The following is a 12,856-nucleotide window of genomic DNA, read 5'->3' on the forward strand; positions in this document are numbered from 1 at the left end:
CTGCAAGGAGCCACCAGAGCTGCCAGTCTGCAAGAAGCCGCCAGAGCTATCAGTCTGCATGGAGCAGCCAGAGCCGCCAGTCAGCATGGAGCAGCCAAATCCGTCAGTCTGCCAGGATCCGCCAGTCAGCCAGACTCTTCCAGATCCGCCAGTCAGCCAGACTCTTCCAGATCCGCCAGTCAGCCAGGATCTGCCAGAACCGCCAGCCAGCCATCTGCCGGATCCAACTACCTGCCTGAGCTTCCTCTCAGTGCTGGGCTTCCTCTCAGTCCTGAGCTTCCCCTCAGTCCTGAGCTTCCCCTCAGTCCCGAGCTTCCCCTCAGTCCCGAGCTTCCCCTCAGTCCTGAGCTGCCCCTCAGTCCAGTGGGGTTCTGGGTGAGGACTACTAGGCCATGGTCGGCGGCGAGGGTGGACTGTCCAAGGACGCGAGGAGGAGGGACTAAGACATCGATAGAGTGGGGTCCACGTCCTGCGCCGGAGCCGCCACCATGGACAGACGCCCACCCGGACCCTCCCCTATTGTTTTGATGTGCGTCCGGGAGTCCGCAACTTAGGGGGGGGTTCTGTCACGCCCTGGTCGAAATAAATTGTGTTTGTCTTTATTTATTTGGTCAGGCCAGGGTGTGACATGGGTTTATTGTGGTGTGTTTTGTCTTGGGGTTTTGTTAGGTATTGGGTGTGTGGTTTAGTGGGGGTTATTTAGCATAGTCTATGGCTGTCTGGAGTGGTTCTCAATCAGAGGCAGGTGTTTATCGTTGTCTCTGATTGGGAACCATATTTAGGCAGCCATATTCTTTGAGTATTTCGTGGGTGATTGTTCCTGTCTCTGTGTTTGTGTTCACCAGATAGGCTGTATAGGTTTTCACGTTCGTTCTTTGTTTTGTTTAGTTATTTCATGTCGAGTCATTTATTAAAGAACATGAATAACCACCACGCTGCATTTTGGTCCGCTTCTCTTCCACCAGACAAAAGCCATTACAAACACAGACAAATTCCAAATAGTTTCCGTAATGTCCACAGAAACATGTCAAACGTTTTTTATAATCAATCCTCAGGTTGTTTTTAAAATATATAATCGATAATATATCAACCCCAACTGTAGGAGAGGGAAAGGCAATGGCTGCCCAAACTCTGTTGTGTGAGCAAAACCCATGCGAACACCTGACACGATGTTATCTTTCTGGTTCATTTTTCAAAAATAAAAGCCTGAAACTATGTCTGAAGACTGTTGACACCTTGAGGATGCGATAGGAAAAGGAATCTGGTTGATATCCTTTAAATGGAGCAAAGGCAGGCTATGGAACATGGAGTTTTCAAAATAGAAGCCACTTCCTAGTTTGTTTTTCCTCAGGGTTTGCCTGCAATATCAGTTATGTTATACTCACAGACAATATTTTGACAGTTTTGGAAACTTTAGAGTGTTTTCTATCCAATACTAATAATAATATGGACATATTAGCAACTGAGACTGAGGAGCTGGCCATTTACTCTGGGCACTTTTTCATCCAAGCTACTCAATACTGCCCCTGCAGCCATAAGAAGTTAACAACGTTGACATCAGCAAACTGCTCGCCATCTGCCCTGTACCGGTATAAATGGGATTCATGTGTAAAGAGCACACGTCTCCAGCGTGCCAGTGGCTATCGAAGGTGAACATTTGCCCACTGAAGTCAGCCACGATGCCGAACTGCAGTCAGGTCAAGACCCTGCTGAGGACGACAAGCACACACGACAAGCTTCCCTGAGACGGTTTCTGACAGTTTCTGCAGAAAATCTTCGGTTGTGCAAACCAACAGTTTCATTAGCTGTCCAGGTGGCTTGTCACTGACAATCCTGCAGTTGAAGAAGTCAGATGTTGAGGTCCTGGGGTGGCGTGGTTAAACGTGGTCTGCTGTTGTGAGGCCGGTTGGACATACTACCAAATTCCCTAAAATGACATTGAAGGCTGCTGATGGTAGAGAAATTAACATTAAATTCTCTGGCAACAGCTCTGATGGACATCCCTGTAGTCAGCCTGCATGCTCCCTCAACTTGAGGCATCTGTGGCATTGCGTTGTGTGACAGAACTGCACAGTTTAGAGTGGCCTTTAATTGGAGGAGGAGAAATGCTCAGTAACAGGGTTGGAAACTAATTTGTGCACAACATTTTAGAGAAATAAGCTTTTTTGTGCATATGGAACATTTCGGGAACTTTTATTTCAGCTCATGAAACGTGGGACCAACACTTTCCATGTTGCGTTTTTCATTTTGGGGGGGGGGACAAACAGCTGACTGAAGATGGGACGGCCGGGCATTCATGCGGTTGAGTCCATTTCTGCGGTAACATTGACTTTTAACGTAATGAAACTTTGTTTCTCTTGCTGACGGTTGCCTTCGTTGCACCGCCCTCCCTGCAGCAACAGCACACATGCATATAACAAACTGAATGAATATCACAGGCTTGGAACCTCTAACCCAGGCAATTTTACTCATGGGTACACTTGCTGTAAAATAGGGGTAGGGTTGTAGAGAATCGAAGGACCATGAATGTAATAAGAAATCTTAGTTGCTGGCTTAAGACCGGTAGCAACCACTACAGAATGTCCAGTCAGAACTAGGATGAAGCGGGTGTCCAGGTTCGGGGGAGTCTAATGGAAGAAGATGTCCACATTCAGACATCACACACACATCTGACCACTCATGGTTCAGATAACCCAGAATCATGTCCATTGACAACTGATATTAACGATGGTTAATTAAACATCAGACATACAGGAATTTAGTCCGCAGGAGGAAAAGTTCAGCAGGAGGGAAAACTGTGGAAGTGCTCATCAGGACGGGGAAAGCACGTTTCTGACCACACAGCGTGCTGGAGTCATAGACCAACAGAAACTGAAGTCCCGGGAATTAAGGCTGCTGATAGGCTGAACGAGATGTGATGATAAGTATTTGGCATGACTTTGATCAATAAGACACTAACAAAAGTAAGGGTCCTCTGAATGGGAGACTAAACTGCCCGACGAAAGCTAACCATAAAGGATGGCCAAAATCAGATGACTGTTTTAACACTTGCAAAGGCTGCCTGATATTGTGATGCAATAATTTCCATAGTAATGTAGAATGTTAATTCGAATGATGTTTAACTGATGTGGATCATGCAATGGAATGTATTTTTTGAAATGTCAGTTGAGTTGAATCAACAAATCACAGCCCGTGGACTGGGAGGGGTACGGTCCGGAGGAGAGGTGCTGGGTACCCACCAGGGACATTTTGGATCCGTCAATGTTGAGGGATTTCCATCGCCTCCATCCGGATCGCCCTGCGCCTCGTCCTCCGGGTCGACCTCGAGGCCGGTGTCGGCGCGCTGCGAGAGCTGCGCGTCAAGGGGGGGTACTGTCACGACTCCGACCGAAGGACACTCCCTTTCCCGTTCGGGTGGCGCTCGGCGGTCGTCGTCGCCGGCCTACTAGCTGCCACTGATTAGAATGTTAATAAATACATACAGCATTTAACATAAAGTGAAGCTGTTTTTTTGGAACAGAAGTCTCATAAGTTATGTGTTTATTGAGTGCACCGGTTTTGAGTTAGGTAGTTAGTAGTAAGGCTTTATTAGTCAGCTGGCCCGTCTGGTTCCTTGTGCGGGATTAATTATTGTGACCGTCTGTTTGGTGTACTTGTGTGCACGTCTATGGGTTTTGTGGTTTCCCATTTTGTGGGTTTTTCTGGACAGTTTAAGTCCCCCTGTTTGGGGCATTTGTTTGTTCATTACGCCCTGTGTTTTCGTGGGGGTTGGCTTATGTTCGCCGTTTCTCTGTGCATTAAAATAGCACTCCCCTGAACTCTCTGCTTCCTGCGCCTGACTCCTCACCCACTACACTCAGACCGGTACAGGTACACTTCCTTCTTTCACTTCCTGCTTTGCTCCTTGCACTGGCCACCAGTCCACCTATAATGCCATCCTTTACATGAATGGGGACACCTAGTCTATTCATTCTATTTATATCGCAGCACATGCAGTCAGGAGCGTTGTAGAGGAGAAAATGTGTCTTTATTTTTTTTTAAATGCTGTCGAACTGTTATTTCGGTGACCCTGGTATTTTGTATTTATTATGGATCCCCATTAGCTGCTGCCAAAGCAGCAGCTACTCTTCCTGGGGTCCAGCAAAATTAAGGTGTTTTATACCATTACAATACATTTACAGATTTCACAACACACTGTGTGCCCTCAGGCCACTACTCCACCACTACCACATATCTACAGTATCAAATCCATGTGTATGTATAGTAAATATGTTATCGTATGTGTGTGTGTGTGTGTGTGCGTGCGTGCGTGCGTGCGTGTGTGTGTGTATGCATGTGCCTGTGCCAATGTTTGTGTTGCTTCCCCGCCGTTCCATAAGGTGTTTTTTAATCTGTTTTTGTAAATCTAATTTTACTGCTTGCGTCAATTACTTGATGTGGAATAGAGTTCCATGTAGTCATGGCTCTATGTAAATCTTAGTGTGCCTCCTATAGTCTGTTCTGGACTTGGGGATTGTGAAGAGACTTCTTATGGCATGTCTTGTGGGGTATGCGTGGGTGTCTGAGCTGTGTGCCAGTAGTTTAGACAGACAGCTCGGTGCATTCAACATGTCAAGACCTCTCATAAATAAAAGTAGTGAGGAATTCAATCTCTCCTCCACTTTCAGCCAGGAGAGATTGACATGCATATTATTAATATTAGCTCTCTGTGTACATCCAAGGACCAGCTGTTCTGAGCCAATTGCAATTTTCCTAACTCCTTTTTTGTGGCACCTGACCACACGACTGAACAGTAGTCAAGGTGCGACAAAACTAGGGCCTTTAAGTCCTGCCTTGTTGATAGTGTTGTTAAGAAGGCAGAGCACCACTTTATTATAGACAGACTTCTCCTCATATTAGCTACTACTTCATCAATGTGCTTTGACCATGACAGTTTACAATCTAGTGTTACTCCAAGCAGTTTAGTCATCTCAATTGGCTCAATTTCCAGATTATTTATTTACAAGATTTAGTTGAGGTTTAGGGTTTAGTGAGTGTTTTGTTCCAGTTTTAGAAATATTTAGGGATTACATACTCCTTGCCACCCACTCTGAAACTAACTGCAGCTCTTTGTTGAGTGTTGCAGTCATTTCAGTTGCTGTAGTAGCTGAAGTGTATAATGTTGAGTCATCCGCATACATAGAAACTCTGGCTTTACTCAAAGCCAGTGGCATGTCACTAGTAAAAAAAAATAAAAAAAATAAGCAAGGGGCCTAAACAGCTACCCTGGAGAATTCCTGATTCTAACTGGATTATATTTGATTATCTTTGATTTCCATTAAAGGACACCCGTTCTGTTAGACAACTCTTTATCCACATTACAGCAGGGGTGTAAAGCCATAACACATATGTTTTTCCAACAGCAGACTATGATCGATAATATCAAAAGCAGCACTGAAGTCTAACAAGACAGCCCCCAAAATAATTTTATCAGCCAATCATCAGTAATTTGTGTAAGTGCCATGCTTGTTGAATGTCCTCCCCTAGAAGCATGCTGAAATTCTGTTGTCAATTTATTTTACTGTAAAATAGCATTGTATCTGGTCATTTTTTTTACAGAAGTTTACTTAGGGTTGGTAACAGGCTGATTGGTCGGCGATTTGAGCCAGTAAAGGGGGCTTTACTATTCTTGGGTAGCGGAATGACTTTAGTTTCCCTCCAGGCCTGAGGGCCCACGCTCTCTCACTCTTAAATTGAGGATGTGACAAATAGGAGTGTCAATATCGTTTGCTATTATCCTCAGTAATTTTCCATCTAGATTGTCAGACACTGGTGGCTTGTCATTGTTGATATACAACAATAATTTTTTAACCTCTTCAACACTGACTTTATGGAATTCAAAAGTACAATTATTGTCTTTCATAATTTGGTCCGATATACTTAGATGGTAGTGTCAGCGTTTGTTGCTGGCATGTCATCCCTAGGTTTGCTTATCTTTCCAATGAAAAAGTAATTAAAGTAGTTTGCAATATCAGTGGGCTTTGTGATGAATGAGCCATTTGATTCAATAAATAAAGGAGCCAAGTTGTCTTTTTTCCACAAATTTTATTTAAGGTGTCCCAAAGCTTTTTACTATCATTCTTTATATAATTTATCTTTGTTTCATAGTGTAGTTTATTTTTCTTTAGTTTAGTTACATGATTTCTTAATTTGCAGTACGTTTGGCAATCAGTTGGGCTGCCAGACTTATTTGCCATACCTTTGCCTCATCCCTCTCAATCATACAATTTTTCAATTCCTCATCAATCCAAGGGGATGTAACAGTTTTTACAGTCATTCTCTTAATGGGTGCGTGCTTATTAGTAACTGGAATAAGTAGTTTCATAAATGCGTCAAGTGCAGCGTCTGGTTGCTCCTCATTACACACCACAGACCAGCAAATATTCTTTACATCATCATCATCATCATATGAATCACTACAAAACTTTTTGTATGACCTCTTATACACTATATTAGGCACAGCCTTTGGATCTTTGGTTTTCCTAAATATGGCTATTATATTGTGAAGCTTATCAGACGTAGACTTACTCGTATTATTTACATTGGAGCTGATAGTGCAGGATGAGCTGCATAAAGTGGTCTTCCTACTATTGCACACCACCTCAGTGCTGACAGTGTAACTCTGGTTTATAGGCTCATGATTACTGCTTACAATAGCTGTAGGATAAACAGATGTAGTCGGTGCAATTAGGGGTACATAAATTAAATTACTTACATTGTGTTTGCCAATGCCCCTAACATCATGTACATTTGATGCAGCATTATGACGACTCATTGTCACAATGGTAGGGATTAACTGAGATTAACTTGGATCATTTACCAGTTATGGTTTCAACGCAGCCTTGAAATGCATGGACAGAGTCCAGGAGCCAAGATGATTTGGATGGACTCCGTCATTCCTGTAGAGTATCTTCTGTTTCCAGAAGTTGTCAAAGTTATCAATAAAAGTGACTCCAGTAGTTTTTTAGCCAGATGTGTAATGCCAGCAGTCTGACGAATTTTTCACACCCGGCGGCCCAACAATGATACTGGACCTGAAATGATTGGTATTTTTTTGTAGTCTGAATGAAGCTGAGTATAAATGTGGAGGAGAGAGGATCTGCTATGAACGTAATTAGACAAGAGGACGGCAAAGAGTCACAGCCTTTTCCACTGGGTCAGGGACCAGACAGCCCAAAAACGACCACCGTGTTGAAGATAATCGTCTTTACCTTCTTTGTGTTGTTACTGGCCCTTTTCCAATACCTCAGAAATGCACAATTATTTCATTGAGATTATCACAGATCAGTGGTTACCAACCTATTTCTTTCACCAATTCAAACCAATTCAGATCTATTATCATTGAAAGGGAGGAAGGAAGGATGCATTTCAAACAGGGCCATTGTGTTCCTGGGGAAGTAGCCTAGCTGTTGACTTTGGGGAGCAGGAGTAGCAACCCTGGATAAGGATTGTGAGGGAGTTAAATCCTAGTTCATGGCCTATAATTTGATCACATCAGTGGCTGTTTCTTGAGTTATTGTTTCATTTTCAATATAAATAAAATGACATCCTTCTTGAGCAAATATTCAATAATGTTATTCATTAATCCGCTACTACACCTACTATCCCATATTTTCCTCTATTTTTCACACGATATTGCAGAAGTACAGTATGAAGTGGCCTGTCTTACTACCTGCTCATATTCAGCCAACATTTTTAAATTGTTAAGTGAGGGAAGCATGTGGCTATTTTTATTTTTGCTGTGGAAACAATAAGCCCACTGAAGCCTGTCCAAACTACTTACTGTCTGTTTTTCCTGGTATGGGGGATAAGGAACCCATTGTCTTGGTTTGTGGTGGCTTCATGCTACTGACATTGCCTGTGTGTTGAGCTTTAATGATGCTGTAGTAATTGTTGTATAATGGTACTGGTGAATTATTTAATTTGAGTAATTTCCCCTGAGCTTCAGTTGAAAGTGTTCTACATGCACATATACACAGGCACGCACGCAGCACACACACACACAAACACACGCACACACTTACACACAGAGTATTCGGAGGCTTTGAGACTCCATTATCAGAGGCAGGTTGTAGTACATTTGCTCTGGACTGGCTAAATGAGACCCAAGATGAAAGCAAGGTTTTGTTCCTCAGTGCAATACATACCAATTCAAATGAAATCCTATTAAGGTTTTTCATTGTTGATGATGTAATTGATCTTGTGTGTTACCAGAACATACCTTCAGTTTTATAATTTTCAGTAAACAGATATGATTGTGTATAAATCACTAATAAAATGTCTTAAAAAAGAAAAACACCCTCAAAATCTAGACACCCAGCACCTTTCTTCTCACTTGACTGAATATTTACCAACGATTGATCGCTGTCAGGGGTGCAAAGGTCAAAAGGGGACCCCATTTAAATGAATGGAGCTGGATGAAAACAAAACAATTGGATAACAAACAAAATTCAGTGTACAAAACAAATTACAAATCATAGGGGTACTAAGCCTAGTTAATGTTAAGCCTCTAAGGCTTGACTCCCTTGTGTTAACTTCTATATATCAGCTACCTTGTAGTGTTATTACTGGTTCTGGATCCCCTACAGAAAGCACAGACAGCCTGTGAAACCGCCCTCTGTTAAAATAGTCATGACCAAAATGAGCTCAATTGAGGAGGGCCTTTTAAAGGGCCTTTTATACTGTGGCACGCAGTTAAAGGGGACCCTGCTTCCGCATCTGCTCTCCCCAACCGCCGTCAAAGAGATTAAAGAGGGAGACCTGAGAGGGCTGTCAGTTTAAGTGCAGTGATTTTGTGGAAGGTTACGCAGTCACCTGTCTCTCGTGTTCTTTCTCCTCCACAGACATGGCTGAAGAACTATGGCTACCTGCTCCCCCACGACATCCGGACGTCGGACCTGCGGTCAGAGAAAGCCATGCAATCGGCAGTCGCTGCCATGCAGCGATTCTATGGCATCCCAGTGACTGGAATCCTGGATCAGACCACCATAGAGTGAGTGTCGTGGTCACTTTCTCATTAGCTTTAAAGGGGTAATTTACATAAAAATCAGATCCTCCTATAATGAGACGTTTTGTTTGAGTTGACTATTATGCATTGTCCTACTACACTTTTTGAAATACTTACTGACTTGCCATGCTGTCTGTATTTTGGACCTATTTAGTACAGGACCATGGTGATAAATCAATTTCACGGTTGGATCAATAAATTTAAATAAAAGGTTATTTTGTTACGTTACAGCCTTATTCTAAAATGGATTCAATTGTATTTTTCCTCATTAATCTACACACAATACCTCATAATGACAAAGCAAAAACTGGTTGTTAAATTTTGGCAAATGTATTAAAAATAAAGAACTTAAATATCACATTTACAAGAGTATTCAGACCCTTTACTCAGTACTTTCTGGAAGCACCTTTGGCAGCGATTACAGCCTCGAATCTTCTTGGGTATGATACTACAAGCTTGGCACACCTATATTTGGGGAGTTCCTCCCATTCTTCTCTGTAGATCCTTTCAAGCTCTGTCAGGTTGGATGGGGAGCGTCTCTTCAGAGATGTTAGATTGGGTTCAAGTCCGGGCTCTAGCTGGGCCACTCAACAACATTCAGAGACTTATCCCAAATCCACTCCGGCGTTGTCTTGGCTGTGTGCTTAGGGTCGTTGTCCTGTTGGAAGATGAACCTTCACTCCAGTCTGAGGTCCTGAGAGCAGGATTTCATCAAGGAACTCTCTGTACCACTGTTGCCACTGTTCATTGTTGCCTCGATCCTGACTAATCTACCAGTCCCTGCCGCTGAAAAACATCCCCACGGCATGATGCATCCACCACCACGCTTCACCATAGGGATGGTGCCAGATTTCCTCCAGATGTGATGCTTGGCATTTAGGACAAAGAGTTCAATCTTGGTTTCATCAGACCAGAGAATCTTGTTTCTCATGGTCTGAGAGTCCTTTGGGTGCCTTTTGGCATTTTCAAAGCAGGATGTCATGAGCCTTTTACTGAGGAGTGGCTTCCGTCTGGCTACTCTACCATAAAGGCCTGATTGGTGGAGTGCTACAGAGATGGTTGTCCTTCTGGAAGGTTCTCCCATCTCCACAGAGGCACCGAGAGCTCTGTCAGAGTGACCATTGGGTTCTTGGTTACCTCCCTGACCAAGGCCCTTCTCCCCTGATTGCTCAGTTTGGCCTGGCGGCCAGCTCTAGGTAGAGTCTTGGTGGTTCCAAACTTCTTCCATTTAAGAATGATGGAGGCCATTGTGTTCTTGGGGGAACTTCAATGCTGCAGACATTTTTTGTAACCCTTCCCCAGATCTGTGCCTCAACACTGTCTCGGAGCTCTACAGACAATTCCTTCAACCTCTTCGGTTGGTTTTTGCTCTGACATGCACTGTCAACTGTGGGACCTTATATAGACAGGTATGTGCTTTTCCAAATCATGTCAATTGAATTTACCACAGGTGGACTCCAGTCAAGTTGCTGAAACATTTCAAGGAGCATCAATGGTAATAGGATGCACCGGAGCTCAATTTCGAGTCTGATAGCAAAGGGTCTGAATACTCATGTAAATAAGGTATTTTTTTTATTTTTATGTAATACATTTGCCAACATTTTTAAAAACCTGTTTTTGTTTTGTCATTATGGAGTATTGTGTGTAGGTTGCTGAGGGAAAACAAATATTTAATTAATATAGAAAAAGGCTGTAACTTAACAAAATGTGGAAAATACTTCCCGAAGGCACGTTATACTTTAGGTGTGTAATTATGTATTTGGGGTTGTGTCCCATTCTCTAAAGGTGGATGAGGAAACCTCGATGTGGCGTTCCTGACCACCCCCACATCAGCCGGCGGAGGCGGAATAAACGCTACGCCCTGACGGGACAGAAATGGAGAGACAGAAAGATCTCTTACAGGTACAGTTCATTTTTCTCTCTTTGCTTTGGGACATTTCAGTGTGTATGGCTTTGAAAAGGCTTGGGTGGATCGTGTTCAAACCTTTCCCATGGTTCTTCTTTTGTCTGTGCAGCTCTGTTGTCTTACTGACAAATCAAATTAAGGGTTTAACTCCCCCTGAGAGGTGATTCACTCTAAGAACAGATGTGTTTGCGTGGTATTACTTTAAGGAGATACTTCACATGTGGAGTATCTTTAAATTGCAGTTCTGACCTCATCAATGTGCTACTAATATGGAATTATTTTTATAAGGGGGGGTTATGTTATAGTGAATGAAAATATAAATGCAACAAGCAACAATTTCAACGCTCCTTCAAAACTTGAGACATCTGTTGCATTTTGTTGTGTGACAAACCTGAACATTTCAGAGTGGCCTTTTATTGTCCCCAGCACAAGATGCACCTGTGTAATGAAAATGCTATTTATTCAGCTTCTTGATATGCCACACCTGTCAGGTGGATGGATTATCTTGATAAATGAGAAATGCTCACTAACAGGGATGTAAACAAATTTGTGCACAACATTTTAGAGAAATATGCTTTTTGTGCATATGGAACATTTCGGGATCTTTTATTTCAGCTCATGAAACATGGAACCAACACTTTTCATGTTGCGTTTGTATTTTTGTTGAGTATATATATATATATATATATACTATCATGACTGCTAACAGCTACCCAAAGCCTACATCGTTGTCACCATTGTCAACATACACTAAATGACCAAAAATATGTGGACACTCATCGAACATCTCATTCCAAAATCATGGGCGTTAATGTGGAGTTGGTGCACCATTTGCTGCTATAACAGCCTCCACTCTTCTAGGAATGCTTTACACTAGATATTGGAACATTGTTGAGGGGACTTGCTTCCATTCAGCCACAAGAGCATTAGTGAGGTCGGTGACTGATGTTGGGCGATTAGGCCTGGCTCACAGTCGGCATTCCAATTCATCCCAAAGGTATTCAGTGGGGTAAAGGTCAGGGCTCTCTGCAGGCCAGTCACACCGATCTCAACAAACCATTTTTTTATAGACCTTGCTTTGTGCATAGGGGCATTGTCATGCTGAAGCAGGAACAGACCTTGCCCAAACTGTTGCCATAAAGTTGGAAGTGCAGAATGTCATTGTATGCTATAGCGTTAAGATTTCCATTGACTAGAACTAAGGGGAATAGCCCGAATCATGAAAAACAGCCACAGACCATTATTCCTCCTCCACCAAACTTTACACTTGACACGATGCATTGGGTCAGGTAGCATTCTCCTGGCATCCGCCAAACCCAGATTTATCCGTCGGACTTCCAGATATTGAAGCGTGATTCATCACTCCAGAGAACGCTTTTCTGCTGCTCCAGAGTCCAATGGTGGCGAGCTTTACACCACTCCAGCCGATGCTTGTCATTCCGCATCGTGACCTTAGGCTTGTGTGCGGCTGCTCAGCCATGGAAACCCATTTCATGAAGCTCTCAACTAAGAGTTGTTGTGCTGATGTTGCTGATGTTAATGAGTGTTGCAACCAAGGACTGCCACGCGCTTCAGCACCTGTTCTGTGAGCTTGTGTGGCCTACCACTTTGCGGCTGATCCAATGTTGCTCCTAGACGTTTCCACTTCACAATAACGGCACTTACAGGAAGCTCTAGCAGGCCAGGAATATGACAAACTGACATCCTATGAGGCATCACTTGACGGTGCCACATTGAAAGTCACAGAGCTATCCAGTACTGCCAATGTTTGTCTATGGAGAATGCATGGCTGTATGCTCGATTTTATACACTTGTCAGCAACGGGTGTGGCTAAAATGCCTGAATATATCAAGGCTCAGGAGAAGACTCAGATGCAGACAGTTTCGAAGTAAGTAAAGTTTATT

The 12,856-nt window shown here is 43.1% G+C and overlaps 1 protein-coding gene across 1 annotated transcript in view; it reads left to right on the forward strand.

Moving 5' to 3' along the window:
• The window catches only part of mmp24 (matrix metallopeptidase 24), an 84,490-nt gene that overhangs the window by 21,017 nt on the left and 50,617 nt on the right, over positions 1-12,856 (forward strand). The window contains exons 2-3 of the mRNA XM_064965421.1: positions 8,883-9,031; positions 10,832-10,948. Coding sequence (XP_064821493.1) covers positions 8,883-9,031; positions 10,832-10,948 — 266 coding nt within the window. The remainder of the gene's footprint in view (positions 1-8,882; positions 9,032-10,831; positions 10,949-12,856) is intronic.

This window comes from Oncorhynchus masou, chromosome 5 (genome assembly GCF_036934945.1).
Source record: "Oncorhynchus masou masou isolate Uvic2021 chromosome 5, UVic_Omas_1.1, whole genome shotgun sequence".
Taxonomy (NCBI): domain Eukaryota; kingdom Metazoa; phylum Chordata; class Actinopteri; order Salmoniformes; family Salmonidae; genus Oncorhynchus; species Oncorhynchus masou.